At 46.7% G+C, this 16186-nt stretch overlaps 1 protein-coding gene across 2 annotated transcripts in view; it reads left to right on the forward strand.

The window, feature by feature from the left end:
- Positions 1-8547, forward strand: part of Camsap1 (calmodulin regulated spectrin associated protein 1) — a 71145-nt gene extending 62598 nt beyond the window's left edge. For both annotated transcript variants that reach the window (XM_052723144.1, XM_052723143.1), the window contains one exon: positions 6775-8547. In XM_052723144.1, coding sequence (XP_052579104.1) covers positions 6775-7077 — 303 coding nt within the window. In that variant the 3' untranslated portion in view covers positions 7078-8547. The remainder of the gene's footprint in view (positions 1-6774) is intronic.
- The last annotated feature ends 7639 nt before the right edge of the window (positions 8548-16186 follow it).

Below are 16186 nucleotides of genomic sequence, written 5' to 3' on the forward strand. Positions count from 1 at the left end.
TATCACATGCGTTCCTGGTGCCTGTGGAGGTAAGGAGAGGGCATTGGATCCCCTGGAACTAGAATTAGAGATGATTGTGAACCACTGTGTAGGTGCTGGAAACCAAATCCAGGTCCTCTGCTAGAGCAACCAGTGCTCTCAACCGCTGAACCATTTCCAGACCTTTTTCAGCACTTTTAACATGCAGGGATGCTAGATTTCATCAAAAGTCTTTTCTGTGCCTATCAATGTGACCTGTGATTTTTGTCCTTGAGACCACTTACATAATTTAAAACATTTATTGCTTTATGTATATCGAATAATTCCTGTATCTCTGGAACAAAGCCAGCTTGATCATGGTGAATGATCTTTTTGATGTGTTCTTGAATTTAGTTTGCAAATGATTTGTTGAGAATTTTTCATCTGTTCATCAGGGAACATGTCTATCTTTGTGAGGAGGTCTGTATGAGTCTGGTTTTTGATTGTGGAATTGAGGGTTAATATTCAGCATTAGTTCTGAAAGTTGTGTGTTGACTTTTGCCGTTTTGTGGCTCTTGTATTTGAGTCCCCTCCTTTCTCTAGTTGAGGGAGAGTGCTGTCATTGCACAGTGATAGTGGCCAGCAGTTTGCAGCTGCTCCACTAGTAACATCACACTCAGAGTGCACTAGGGACCGTGAGCTGCTGAGCTGCACACTCAGCACTGCTGGGTCTCCTCAAGGGCTGGCGTTCGGGTGTTTTGCTCTTGCTCCTTTCTTTGTCCTGTATTCATGTTTGTTATGACATGATGAAGGAGGTGGTTTTATGGTCCATTTGGTGTCCCGAATGCCTCCTGGGTGTGGATTCTCTTTTCCTAACTCTGGGAAACTTACTGTTTGTAATCTTGGGAAAATGTCTTGTATGCCTTTGGAATGAGATTTTTCTACCCCTGTACCTGTAGGTTTTGTCCTTTCTGAGTGTCCGTATGTCTTGGAATTCTCAATGGTGCACTATTTTGTTTTTGTCCTTGTTTGATGGTTTCAGTTCCTTCAGGGGCGCATATTCTGTCCTCAGTGCTCTTTGTTCCTAGCACTTCAGACAGGCTTTTCTGCAGTGTTCTCTTTGTTGCATTTCTTTCGTACCATCCATGGCCTTATTTTGTTCACTTGGCCCTATTTGTGTCTTTGGAAAGACTTTTAATTATTATTTTGAATTCTCTGGAATTTCATATAACTCTCATTTTAGGACTTGATTAGTTTTTGGTGGAGTTATGTTGTCTTGTTTTTATATATTTATATACACATGTATAGATATGTGTGTATAATATATAGAATATACATATTGCTTTTATAGTATATATAATATGTGCATGTATAATATCTTTTTAAAATGTTTATTTTTATTTTATATATATTTGTTTTACCTCTGTGTCAGTCTGTGTATCATATGGTGCCCAAGTTGGCCAGAAGAGGGTGACAGATCCTCCAGAACTGGAGTTATGGATAGTTGTTAGGCACCATGTGGGTTCTGGGAATCGAACTCCCATCCTCTGGAAAATCAGGAAGTACTTTTAACTACTGAACCATCTTTACACCTCCCATTTTTTATATTTCTTGTTACTGTATTGGGATTGATGAATCTGGTGTTTCATTGCTTAAGTCAGCTGTAGTCTTTCAGCTGAAGTATACAGTGTTCAGTTGAGATGTGGTAGTGTTGAGTGTGCAGTTCAGAAGATGGATCCTCCCCGAAGGAGCTCAGTACCTGGTCTAAACTCTTATTATTCCCTGAATGTGGTGTTAAATGCTAGAGCAGCTACCCACAGCTGCTTATTATCACTGCATATGGATTAACACATATTAACCACAGTGGCCCCTTTGACTTCAGTAACTGCTGGAGGATAAACGTCCAAGGATAGTATAGAGTGTACGCAGATCTTAGTTAAGATTGGTAGTGAGAGGGAGGGAGGGAGGGTGGATAAGGTAAGATTAAATATTAGATAGAGTTTGAAAAGGAAAAACCCTCAATGTGGGCAAAATTGGACGACTCCAGTTTTACAGATTTTAGAGATTGTTAGAGCTATGGAAGGTGACAGTTATGAATTAAAAAGAGTGGGCCAAGGGTAAAGGTGCTTGTCACTAAATCTTAAAACCTGAGTTTTCAGATCCACAGGACTCACATAGTGGAAGGAGAGAATTAACTCCTGCAAGTTGTTCTCTGACCTCAACATGTGTGTTCCCCAGCACAAATAAATAAAAATGTAATTTAAAAAAAAGAGGAGGGGATAAGAATGAGAGCAAGAATAAAAATGGTGGGAGTAAGAAGTCCTGTGATGTGGCCATAGAGTACAGAAGGCTTCATAGTAAACCAGGTGGGGAAGCGTGAACATCAATGCTATAACCCGAGTGGACAGTGCACAGAGTCATCAAGAGACTCACGTGGGAGGGTGGAATTTAAAGAATAGAAAATAAGGAATGGAAGAAGGTTATGGAATGAATCACTGCCATAGCTACACACATTGGAAAGGTGGAACTCTCAGCTCTCTCTGGCTCTAGCAGGCTCTACTGGTGCTCTGGTGAAGAGGAATGAATGGGCACTGTGGGCCTCGGCCCGCTTGGTGCAGGAGTTCTGGCATGGGAGGGAGGGAGGGAGGGAGGTCCGAGTTCTTTCTGGGTGCTTTCCTCAGTCCCTTCACTTCACCACGGCCTCTTCTGGTCCTGAGGGCCAGTGCATGGCCACTTTGTAAAAGAGAATGTGAGCTGTTTCGACTAAATCAATGTACATGTCTCCTCCCACTGGTCCAGTCTCGGATGTGATTAGGGACAGAGTGGCCTGTGATCAGACTTCTCTCTTCATGAAGATTTTCATACAGAGAGGCTGTCTGTACTGGCATCATGGCCCTGAGAACACCTTCCCTTCAGACATGCAGAAAACCTCTTGACTCAGTTCTATTACCACCTGTACCAAGAAGATGCAGGCATGGGGTATACGTCTATGTGCAGGTGGTCCCTTGGCTTGCCTCCCCTAGGTGCATGTGGCACAACTGGGTGTCATATTTTCTGCATAGGAAAACCCTTTTTGAGAATTTTTATCTAGGGTTGGTCATATGATACCCAATCTGCCATGTCAAACAAACTCTAGAGGGAAGGCAGAGTTAATATGATGATCAGTAGGTTAGGTACAGGGAGCCTTCCTGTCGGCCAGTGATTTGGATACACAGGAAGTTGAAATTCCAGCTTCCTCACAGTGCTACACACCAGCTGCTAAGTTAGACTGGTCATGGCCCAGGAACTGTACTATACATTCTTTATTGCTCAGGAACCTAACATCCACAATTCCTAGAGATGGTATTCTTCTTCCTGACGGGCTCATTCCGGTCATATTTCAACACTGTTAGAGTTGAGGTCAGTGTTATGTATACAGACTTAGATTTTCTTTTTCCACTTAATCTTTTAAAAATTTGTAAATTCATGATGGCTGGAGAGATGGCTCAGCGGTTAAGAGTACTGGCTGCTCTTCTAGAAGCCAGGGTTCGGTTCCTGGCACCCTCATTGAAGCTCACAACAGTTTATAACTCCAACACTAGGGGATCTAATGCCCTCTTCTGGCTTTCATGGACATTAGCACATATGTGGTACACAGACATACATGCAGGTAAAACACTCAGTGAGTGACAGTGTCTGCAATACAGGCCTGACAATATGCGTTTGATCCCCAGAACACATGTATAGATGAAAGGAGAGAACCAGCTGCAGATAGTTGTCCTTTCACCTCCACACATGTACACTTCCTTACATCATACACATGGACACACTACTACTATGAAATAACTAAACACAATAAATCCATTACATTGACAAAATCACATGTATTTATGAAAATTGTCTTTTCTAAAGCCAAGAATCATAAGGCATTGTTTTACATGTTTATAAATCTTTAAAATTTTTTGGTTTTATGGGCAAGAACTGGAACCTCCTTTCAGTCTGGTGTACCCTGTGTGTGTCACATGGTCCCAGAATCTCCCTTGCACCTGCTGGAGATAGCAGGCTGAGATTGTAGTGCTCCCAGTAAGTGATGCCTGGAGAGTTGAGGAGCCCAGCCACTGTGGAACTGGTGGCATAGCAGTTTAACTGGAGGAATGCACTATGTCCACCGGTATGCATGTCTATTCTTATACACCTTCAGCAAGCCTGGTAGCAACATCATCATTTGTTGTATTAGCTTCAGGTTCTTTTGCTGTATTAGGATCTGGTTCCATGCCAGTGGTGGTGCACGCCTTTAATACCAGCACTTGGGAGGCAGGTGGATTTCTGAGACCAGCTAGGCTGGGCTATAGAGCAATTTCCAGGACAGTCAGGGACACACAGAAAATCCTGTCTCAGGGTTGGGGGCAGGAAGGGGGAGATCCAGGTTCCAGACCACAAAATCCACCTTTTTTTTTTTTTAATTTTTTAAAATTTTTTGCTGAATGTCGTTTATTGAAGGAGGGAGGAGGTCTTAAATACAGGCTTACAGCATAATGGGAGAACCCCAGAGGGCAAAAGTTCGCTACCGATGTTTTACAATCTTGCATCTAAGCTGTTAACACCCCTTATGCAGGATACACAGACAAGGAACTTCCCTTAAGCATTCAGGAGGGTGGAACCCGGCAGGGAATTAGCATAGGGAGGATATCAAGGTCAAGGTCAGCAAGCAAGGCAACAGTTACCCAAAACGGGGGCCAGGGACCTACAGGTCCCCTTTTACTAGAAAATGAGCTTCTGACTTAGGTTGCATGGGACGTCATCAGGTCACCTTACCCGTCATGGAGACGCCTGCCCAGAGCCACACAGGCGCTCTGTCTTAGGTTGGTGAGTGTCCCCCAGGTATTACCCATCTCTGAATACTCATTATCATACAGGCTCAATCGTGTGTGAGCTGCAGAATTAACTGCTGCCAAAGATCTCAAAGTGGCACTGGGCTTGCAATCTGTATGTTCGACACAGAAAAGACCAACAGAAGTCCTAACCCACCCATAGCCAGTAGACTAAAGGCAACTGAGCCATTCCCTTCCTTAACAAGCCTTATTGCAAATTGGAGTCCTTGTAAGATGGTATCCCAGAAGCAAATGGATCTTGAGTTTATAAATTTATAATTTTCAAAGCCAATTGAATTGTCTATAACTATTGAATTAAATTTATCATGCCCAATAGAATGAAAGATTAACTAACTGTGGTAGCTACTTTTGCTGCCAGGGTCTCCACTGTGCTAGCTGTAGTAAGCAATTATGAAATGGTAATCCCAGAAACAGTAACAGCAGTGGCCGCCACTGCTATAACAGCAACAATGGCAACAGCAATGTCAAATTCTCTTCTGGAGCATGTGGGCATCCACTGGCATGGATATAACTCCAGGAACACGAACCACCAAGGCCCATTTTTCTTGATCCCAGTACGACTTAAGCTGGTAGCTCTGCAAAAGAACAACTAAGAACCATAAAGAAAAAACAGGCAGCTCACAAGGAGCATAACTAATGGTCTCATAATGGCTACATTCAGACTCATAAATTTTAAGGTATCTTCAAAGGGGGCTAATTGAATTTCAGGAGGCCAATAAATGTTGCACAGAGCCACTCCTGAAAAGTAGGTACTACACCAGCTTGAAGAGGATTGTGAAGATGAAAAGGCTTAGCTGGCATGCTACTGTTAACAAATGGAGGTCAGTGACCTTCAGGGTTATCCTTATTCTCTAAGGTGTCTGGGTGACATGTTCTCAAACATACTTGAAAGAGCAGTTACCATACATTACCTTCTATAGAATCCAACCGCATGGCTACAGTTCCTAGGCTTAGGAAAATCCACCTTTTGAAAGCCATAACTCAGTGGGTTTTAGTATATTCAGTAGAACAGTGCAGTCACTGATCTGCATCCTGTCTCCTTGGATTTCCCTCTTCTGGACTTTGCATGTAGATAGAGTCCTAGAATACATGACTTTGGGGACTAGTGAAATGGCTCAGTGGGTGAAAGCACTTGCTGTGCAAACCCAGTGATCTGAGTCTGATTTGCAGATACCATGGTCAAAGGAAAGAAAAGACTCCTGAAAGGTGTGCTCTAACCTTCACATGTGCAACACACACAGACACACAGTGTAGCCTTTGGGTCTGTCTTTTTTTATTTGGCTCCCTGCTTTTGAAGTTTAGAAGTGTGGTTATGTGTGCCTAAATATTCATTTTCATGTTTAATTATAGACCTCTGTATAGGTAGGTCTTTCATCATTGGATGGATATGTGGGATATGTCAACATTCATCTATAGATAGCAAGCATCTGAGTTTTGGCATGGATCTGTTTTCTCTTTTCGTGTGTGTGTGTGTGTGTGTGTGTGTGTGTGTGTGTGTGTGTGAAAAATAGGAATCGCTGGGCCACATGAAAACTCTTTGTCCACAGTGTGTGTAGAATAGCTAGAATCCTTTCATGGTGACTACACAGTCTTTTATTTTAGCCGTTCTGGAGTCCGTGAAGTGGTGCTCACTTGATTTTGATTTGTGTTTCTCTAAAGTGTAATGCTGTGAAACATAGTCTATTGTGATTCTTCAGTTTGTCTCAGCAGCCTTTTTCCTTGCTTACTTAGACTAGTGAAATCTCGTTGGCACCTGATGTTCTATCAAGTGGCCAACCATAACTTTTTAAAGTAAGGAGGCTGTGCTGGACTCGTTTTAGCTTTTCTTAGAAGTGGGTGCTATTGGACCCTTACTGCCTTGGAATAACACCTGCCTATGGGGCAGTTACGGTGACCTGGGGTGTAAGATTGTCATTCAGTGTTTCCATCTCTTCCCACTCCCCAGGAGCTGGAGAAGTGTGATGCCAACCACTACATCATTCTGTTCCGAGACGCGGGGTGCCAGTTCAGGGCGCTTTACTGCTACCAACCTGACACTGAAGAAATCTACAAACTCACTGGCACGGGGCCAAAGAGCATCACCAAGAAGATGATTGACAAACTGTATAAATACAGCTCAGACCGAAAGCAGTTTAACCTGATCCCAGCCAAGACCATGTCCGTCAGTGTGGATGCACTCACAATCCATAACCACTTGTGGCAGCCCAAGCGGCCCACAGTGCCAAAGAAAACCCAGACTCGTAAGTGACCATGGCAACCAGGACTGAGAGGATGCACTGGTGGGATCCCTATTTATTATTTTCATCCATTTGGTACGAAGTGTGAGGAGCCACGGACAGTTTTTTACAGAGGTTCCTACAGAACAGAGAAGATCCTCTCACCCCTGCGCACATGGATGCTGGGCATGGAATATACAGGAGTGAGTGCTGTGCTTTCGTGGGCACAGCTGCTGTGGCCCTGCTGACCACTGAGATCCCCAGAATAAGGGACATCATGGAGTGAGGTCCTGGGCTGTGGCCCCCTCACTTGAAGTTCTTCAGGATAAGTTAAATGTGATCTGCTCTCTGGCCTCCCTCACCCACCCCTTTGCACATTGCCTGATGCCCCACGTTGGCCAGCTGTAATCGTGCGTGATTATAGGGCCGAGGCTCTCTCTCGGGTCAGGGTGTTTGAATGTCTTCATAAAAGGAGTTCGTATGGGAAATCTTTTTCATTTTAGAAATTGTATGATATTTATTGACTGTGTCTACTGCCAACCTTTATATCCAGTTCTAAGATTTCTGAAAAAAAAAAAAAATCCTGTTCCTTGCTGCTCAGAAAAAGTTTACTGAAAATGCCAGTTCACTAAAAGCACTGAAATCAGCAAAGTTTGTCTTCTGCTAAAATGACGTTTACATATTTGGAGTGATTATTTCTGCCACACAGTCGGGAGGGTTGTGGGTACTGCTAGCTGACGCTGGCCTCGTTGGGAGCAGGCAGCCTAAGCCGGCTTCAGCCACCACTGGTTAGGTCTGGGGAATGTGCTGATTGGTTCACTTTAATAATAAAGGCAGATTTTGGTATAGTAGTGTACTTTCCACCCTGCGGCCGCCGCCGGTTCCTTTGTGGTGTTGTGATGTCCTGGCTTGCCTGCCGTAATCCTTGCTTCTGGAGGAGCAGCATGCTCAGTGGGGTGTGCAGTCTCAGGTGAGGTTGGTAATTCTTCTTTGTTGCCTCTTTAAAAACTCGGTGGTTATTTGCAGTTATTTCAGAATGATGTAGCTGCTTCGGGTCCTTTTCTCCTGGTCCCTGTGCTGGTTGACTCCATCCGAGCAGACATTCCTGGGGAGCAGAGGTGCCCAGCGATGGATCAGCTGTGGGAAGACCCTGGAGTCTTAGTTTTGCACATTTCTTTTTGAGAGTGTTACTTGAATCTGTTTGAATTGCGGGAGAGAATTGAGGTAATAGAGGAGACTTGATGAGTGTCACCACTGGCAGGGCCAGGTAGACAGAGGGAAGGAGCATAGGGCAGAAACTAGAGGGCAGGAGGTGGTCCTCCTCCTCTTCCCTGGCGACTGTGTATCCAGTCGGGGTGGCACTGTGTGAGCATTAAAGTCTGTGACCGCCTGTCACCAACTGTCCCCCGTGTGTCTTCATTTCTCACTGTGCACTTGATGTTACCATATTTATTTTAAGGAAGCACTAAAATGTAATAAAGTAATGAGCTGGCTTTCTGTTACCCGTGTGTGTGGTCGTCACAACTCCTTCTGCTGACACTGTCCCCAGCTCCTGGCTTCCAGGCGCTGCACATGACTTTTGTGTTGCCTTTGAATTTGATTATTTTCCATGAAGAGTTGGAAGACCTGGTGTAGAGCCAGGAAGTTGCATATCTTCCCAACTTCTGATGTGATGGGTCAGCACGTGGCCTGTCCTGAAGCCCATCTCAGCACGCAGGGTCTGGAGGAGAAGTACAGCGGCTTGTGGACGGCTGAGAAGCACCCCTGCCTCTGTGTGCCATGGCACAGCAGCCGATCTTGTTAGGGTGTGGTGGTGATCTGGGGCCTTCTGGCTAAAGCATGCTGTGCTAACACGCACCCCACTTCCCGAGTCCTCCAGTGTGGGGGTGCCGTGCCTTGACCAACTGCTGGGAAGGCCACTCATCTTGCACTGCCTCTCAGGTCTCCAGCGGCATTCAGACAAGATGCTCTGCTGGGTTATGGTGGGACTTGGTACAGAAAGCGTCAAGTGACTCAGTACATGATGACTCATGTGGATCATTGCACAGGATGGTTGGTATTAAAAAAGCTTCTCAGAAATAGATGTGCAAACACATGGAGAGGTGAGGGGCCTGTGCAGGTGTACATGTGCTTACACAAGCATGGCAGGCATACGTGTGTGGACATGGGATGTACCTGTATGTGGACATGGGAGTATGTGCACATGGTTGTGTGTAGTTGGCCTGTGTACACACGTGGGCATGTGTGTATGCATGCCAAAGATAGTATTTCTAGTGTGACCTTTTGACCTGATGGTCTAAGTGTGTTCCTGCAATACAATCTCGTCAGATTTTTCAGGCCCAGACTTTTTCAGGCAATATTGAAAAGTGACATAATATAAAATTTACTTCTAGATTGTTTGAAACTATGATTGTTATTTGGAAGAAGAAAGTATTAAAATAAATGTTTCTGTTGAAAGTTAATCAACTTGGATAAACCTTTACAGATTGATTCTGGTTTTTTAGTAAAATGGTTTTGGTCTTGGTGACCTGAGCCTATCCATGGTTTCATTTTACAGTTGGTTACCTGTGTCCAGTGCCACACGTGGGAAGCTAGTACTGTCTTCGGTGTTGTGGCTGTGGCCAAGCCACCAGCCCTAGCTGGGAAGCAGCCATGTCCAGCACCCTCTCATTCCTCACTGATTGTTTTGTGATAAGCTTGTACCTTGTAGGCTCAGGGTCTTTCCTGGTGTCTGAGGTGCACTGGGGGGCATTCTGGTATCTGGTATCATTGGTGTTCTATGCTTTGTGCTGCTGTAATAAATGAAAGTCATGATAAATAAAAAACATGACCAGATGCAACTTGGGGGAAAAAAAAGGGTTTATTTGGCTTACAGATTACAGTCCACCATTGAGGGACACCAAGGCAGGAACTGAAGCCGAGACGATGGGGTAATGCTGCTTACTAGCTTGCTTCCTCCTGGCTTGTTCTGCTGCCTTTCTTACACAGGCTGGGCCCTCCTACCTCAGTTAACAATCAAGAAGATGCCACACAGACATGTCCACAGGCCAGTCTGATGGAGGCAGTTCCTCATGGGGAGTTTTCTCCTCCTAATAGTTTTGGTTTGCATTGACAGAAACTATGACAACCTACAAAACTGTGAAAGGTCTTCTCAGTGTGTTCTGGTGCCATTATGTGTCCCATTTGAAGGCCTGTGCTCTGGGCATGGTTAGGAATTTTAGAGCTGATAGGTTCCTGCCTTAGTTCCCTCAGCCCTCATACTGTTTGCCAGAGTTGTGACCTGGGCCAGTATTGGCAATAGTGATCAGTGCCCTCACCCATCCGAGGTCTCTGAGTGTTGTTTGCTTTCACTAATCATTCCCTGAGTAGTAAGGAGGTACCATAGCAAAGCCCGAGGGACAGAGATGAGTGAGCTCAGGCTGTGCTCCATGGATGTTGTTCTCAGCACAGTAGTGTTTCTTCACAGTCAAGGGGAGTAGTACACACCTAGCAGCAGTATGGTAGCAACTTTCCCATGAGAAGGGAGGCCCAAGTCAGCCTTGTTCTGAAAGCTGTTGTCTGAGGAAAGGTCCCATGCAAGCTTCAGAGAGCTTCCCCACACTAAGACAAGATCTAGGGTATCCCAGGTTTGTGTCCTCCTGGCTGCAAATGATCCTGTCTTGTTTTCTGGCATAGAGAGAAAGAAACTATGCCGCAGGCAGGAGGTCAGGTCCTTGTGTTTGTGGAGGTCTCTTGCAGGTTTCATGATATGGGCCTGTGGGAGTCCTGTGCAGCCACTGCTACCTAGTTCTAGAAGGCCACAAAGCTGGGTGACCTGAGAGGGTGGCCCTGCGCTTGATGTGTGGGGGTCAGGGAACGGCCAGACTCCGGGATCTAGAGCCTGGGCTTCTGTGTGGTTATTTTCAGTTGAGCTGACCCCGCTATTGTTTTCAGAAAACAGCTTGGCGTTGTCTCTACACTGGGCCTGTAGTTCAAGGTCGGCCTTCTAAAGGGAATGGAGCTCCATGGCAGTGCTATGTGCATTCTCGCGAGGTGCTTGCTGGACTCGTCTTTGTCTCCAGGGTTCCCCTGGTGTACTCCTGGGCTATATTCAGTAGTGAAGGTTTAACCAGGCTTAAGTGCCTAACTGCCCACCCGCACCGCTCTCCTCCTGTCATTGTTGCAGGTCTGAGGTTGTGATCAAAGTATGTAGTGATGGGAATGCCTCGGTGCTGCTGCTTCAGTGGCATTTAAGCCTTTTTTGAGGGGGGCGGCGTTTCAAGACGGGGTTTCTCTGTAGACCAGGCTGGCCTTGAACTCACTGAGCTCCGCCTGGCTCTGCCTCCCTAGTGCTGGGATTAAAGGCGTGCGCCACTGCCACCCGGCTAAGCCATTTTTTTTCCTGTGTGTTTCTTCAAGTCAAGTGATTGTTCGGCTCACAAGCAAGTCTATTTCCTTTTTCTTGCCCCAGGAGAGCAGACCCTGGCAGGAACGGTGTTCTGGGGAGATGTAGTCACTGCTGGTTAACAATGGATCCTGTCCCTACTCTGGGACTTGTGGTTCTACTTGGCATCAGAGGAGAGTGCCATTTGCTATTGCTCTGGGATTGTTCATGTTTAGTTCCAGGAATCTCTGTGGGGCTGGGTGATGATCACTGGGTACAGGGACATCCCCCTTTGTCACTTGGCAGTAATGGGTGGATGGTCAATAAAAAGTAGTTAAATTTCTGCCAGGTGAGCTCAGGAAAGCAGCTGCTTGCCTCTGTACCTGGGTACAGGGGTCCTTCAGGAAGGCAGTAGGTTTTAACATCAAGTAGCTCCTGGGAGAGCAGGGAGCATGCCCTCGCAGCTTCAAATACCAGGCATGCTGGGGACAGTGAAGTCACAGAGCAACCACTTTACTAATGCTATTTGTGGACCTGCTGTGGATGTGGACATGGGCCTGGGGCTCTCTCCGGAATGTTAGGTCTGCTCTATGAGACTGTCAGTCTGTAGAAATAAACCCTTCTGTAGAGCTCCCAGAGGTACTAGTGGGCTGGTAGTTGTCACAGTGTGTGTGTGTGTGTGTGTGTGTGTGTGTGTGTGTGTGTGTGTGTAGGACTGGAGCCCTTCGAGGATAGTCTGCCCTCTACCCAGGCTTATGTCTCCTTCCTCACAGCTGCAGTCTTATGTGCCTGAAATCTTTTGCCTAGAGCTACAGAAGTAGATAGGGTCTCCACCTCTGGGTATCTGGGGGCAAAAGACCCTTAAACCAGGTGGTCTTGGTGCCATCCAGGCCCACCCGTTCCCATGAGTGCCACCCTGCCACAAACACTGCAGGGCATTTCTCCTTTAGAGTGGTTTTCCTTGCCCCAGATCGAAGCTCCAACCATTGAAGAACCAGCCCAGTTTCCAGGAAGTAGTTGTGAGCCACCAGACATGAGTGTTGGGAAGCAAACTCGGGTCCTTGGGAAGACCAGCAACCTCTTAGCCATCTCGCCACCCCGTTGTGTTTACTTTAAGAAATGGCATTTCTTGAAGGTATTCAGTAGGCACAAGCCAGAGCATGTAGGTGCAAGCTGAACCCTCCATCTCTGCCTTCCTCTGCTGCCAGGTGGTGGGTATTTTTCCTTGGATTGTGTCTGATGCCACTCAGGATGCCATGTGAGCAAGCCTGTGCCACTATGCACCAGCACTAAGTTGGCACTTCACAGCCAAGCTTTGCCTGTGGGTAGGATGGAGGTATAGGGTGGCTACCCCATGAGGAAATGCTTGTGAGACTTGAGGCTCCCTGCCCCTGAGAAGGAAATGCAGCCAGCACATAAAGCAGGTAGTAGGCTTTGAGGCCTGATGTGCAGTCATTCAGGTGGTAGAAGAGAGGGTACATCTCAGACCCCGGAGGCTGCTGGGCAAGCAGGCAGGGAGGAGCCATTGCCCTCTGGCTTCCTGGTGAGAGAAGTCTGGAGGATTTCACAGGAGGGCCCCACAAGTCCTCCTGCTGCTGCATGGGCCTGTGGGCCTCGCTGTCGTTGCTGGCCCACAGTGGGCTCATGGGAGTCCTGGAGGGTCCAGGCTTTGGCGCAACAAAGGTTGTCCTTTGATCAGCCATGTGTTCATCACGACTGAGTGTTCCTCTCCTGTGAGACTCCAGTTTCCTTGGCCCATTTTCACTCAGTTTTTATTGGGTAGTTCTTTCTTATGAACTCAAAGGAGTTCTTCAGAGACAGAGGCCGGAGCCTTCCATTGTGTGCACAGCAGATAGGTCAAGCTGTGGCTTTCTAGAAACTTTTAGATAAGGTCTCACTAAAAAGCCCTACCTGACCTGAAACTCACTGTGTACACCAGATGGCTTCAAATGAACAAAGTTGTCTTTTGGGTGCTGGGGTTCAAGGCATGCACCACCACATGTATTGTGTGAGCCGGGCAGTGGTGGCGCACACCTTTAATCCCAGCACTCAGGAGGCAGAGCCAGCGGATCTCTGTGAGTTCGAGGCCAGCCTACAGAGTGAGTTCTTCCTTTATGAGGGTCCTGTGGATCGAACTCTGGTCACCATGCTTACACAGCAAATGCTTTTATTCACTGAGCCGCCCCAAACTGTCCTGTTTGTTGTTGGAGGCAGGCACTGTCTTTGTGCCTTGATGGGCATTTCTGACCATGTGAAGTTCACCATATTTCCATCTCTTCATGTCAGTTGTACTTTTTGTCTTGTAAGCTGGGCTATACAAGTTTTTGCCGATTTCATTATTGGCAAAATTTCATCATTGACTTGGCTTTCCCCTTTTCATGTTGTCTTGTGATAAATATTTCTTAAGATCTCTAGGGCTGCATTATCAACCTTTTATTATTAGTGTTGAAAAATCTCCTCTCTGGGGGGTCTTGAAGACCTCTAAAGTACCCTCTAAGCCATGTTGGTTCGGGCTTGTTGGTTTCCCGCCTGTCATACACCTGGGGTTGACTTTGGGCTGGGGATGGTGTAAGAGTCTGTGTTTGCTACTCCGTGACTTTGTACCTCTTCCTTGTGGCCCTTGGTCTGTGGGTAGGTTCGGTGAGGGCCCCACCCAGAGAGTTATGTTCCATATGGGCAGAGGAATTGAGACCACAGATAACAAAGCTCTTGAGAAGGCTGTAGGATGCTGGTGCCTGGGTCTTCCAGGTGAGCCCTGCCAGGGCCGGTGCCTCAGCTGGGCTTGCTGTGAGAGTGCTGGGAGCTTCTATCTGTAATTCCACTCTCCTGCTAATAGCATCCAATGCAGGCAGCATATACATGCAAGACTTTCCTGTCTAACTTGTCATGAGCAGTCTTGCTCAACTCAACTAATTCCTACAGTTGATAGATGCACTTGAACTCTTAACATTCGGTGAAGAGAATTTGTTGTTGTTGTTTGTTTTGTCTCTGCTCTACAGTCCTTAGGGCTCTGGTTGTCTTCCTGCCCCCTTGTCATGGTGCAGCTCCTACCCACGTGCTGGGCATCCTCCTGGTCCTACTATGGTATTCCTGTTTGTCGGTTCCTGGCATTAGGCCAGGTTTTATAGGATGCATTTTATCCCACTGAAATGATGGTGAGTCTTCTTACTGTTACTTCTTCCTGGTGTTTAGACAAACCTGTTTTGTGGCATGAATGAACCCAGTTCTATCCTTTCTACACATTGTCAGAATGTTTTGCTGACATTTTGTAATGTTTATGCTGAGAGAAAGCCGAGTTCTGTAACCGGAGCTCCAGGAGCATTTGCCTTGCACAGTCCTGGAGGCTAGAGGCCTGAGGTAAGGAAGGGGTGTCAGGACAGGCTCCTTTGCCCACTTTCCTCAGCTTGTGGACCGTCTCTACCCTGTGTCCTTCTGTATCTGTCTTGACCACTTAGAAGAACACCAGTGAGATGGGATCCCCCATGACCTCATCTCCTTGGTTCTCGTCTTTCAAAACCTTACACCAAACCCAGTCATAGTCTAAGGTTCTGGGGCTTAGGGCCTGAACATAGGAATTTGGGGTATACTTTGCCATGGCAAATGTCATCTCAGCAAGGCTTCTCCTTGGAGAGCTGACCTCACATGATTTTCCTCCCATTTTTTTCTGTGGTGAAATACTGGAAACTACCCAAAGAGCACAGTAGTATGTGTTAGATAGGAAACACAACTTCCTAAACCGAGCACTCTAGGGACCGAGGCAGGAGGATCATAAACTCACAGCCAGCCTGGGTTATATCGTGAGACCCTGAGGTGTACAGATGAGCAACCAGGAAGGTCTCAGTGGTCGTGGGCAGAGCAGGTGATGGACAAGATGGTGGCTTCTACAGGGACAGAGAGCTTGGTCTACACTGACTGCTACCAGGGTTGGTGATGGCCCTGTTGTACTTCAGAGGTTCACCTGTAACGAAGATCACAAAGCCGGCTGAATGTTCCAGTTGCTGACTGGTCTGGGTCTGATAAGATGGAGCGTCAGGATGAGATAAGTGAAGTGGATTTACTAATTGCAGAGGACAACAGGAATCGGAATTCTCTAGGTTCAAACAGTCAGGGAAGATGCAGTCCTCAGTTGAGGGGCTATTGGAAGGCAGCCCTTGTTTGATGTCTGGACACTGGGGTAACAGGACTCACTGGGCCAAATTGCTGAAGCCTATCCTGTAGGGACTGGAGCGAGCTTGACAGTCCTGACTGCCCCCACATGGCTCCCCATGCTCTACCACCAACATATGCTATGGTGAGGACTTCTGTAGGGTTTGGTTTATGTATATGAATGTTCGTGCTGCATGTGTAGATTGCAACACATACCTGCAGAGGCCAAAGAAGGCATTGGATGTCCTGGAACTGGAGTTACAGATGGATGTGACCTCCTAGGTGGGTGCTAGGAACCAAACTTGAGTCATCTAGAAGAGCAGCAATTGCCCTTAACCACTGGGCCATCTCTTCAGGCAACCCTCCCCCATCCCCCACCCCCTTTTTTCTTTTATCGGGTCTAATGTAGCCCTGGCTGGTTTGGTACTTGCTATGTATATCAGGCTGACCTCTGCTTCTTGAATCCTGGGGAAAAAAGGTTTATGCCACCACAGTGTCTTCATTGTACCGTAGTGGGTGAGATTCCATCTTCTCACATGACTTGGGAAACCTCAATGTTTTTCAGGTGAAGTGTTAGCAGAGAGATAGGGCAGTGCCTCCAACTAGGGCTTCCTGAGGACTGCTGAGCCAGC

The sequence above is a fragment of the Peromyscus californicus genome, unplaced genomic scaffold (assembly GCF_007827085.1).
Source record: "Peromyscus californicus insignis strain IS unplaced genomic scaffold, ASM782708v3 Scaffold_7__1_contigs__length_154581171, whole genome shotgun sequence".
In the NCBI taxonomy this organism is placed as follows: domain Eukaryota; kingdom Metazoa; phylum Chordata; class Mammalia; order Rodentia; family Cricetidae; genus Peromyscus; species Peromyscus californicus.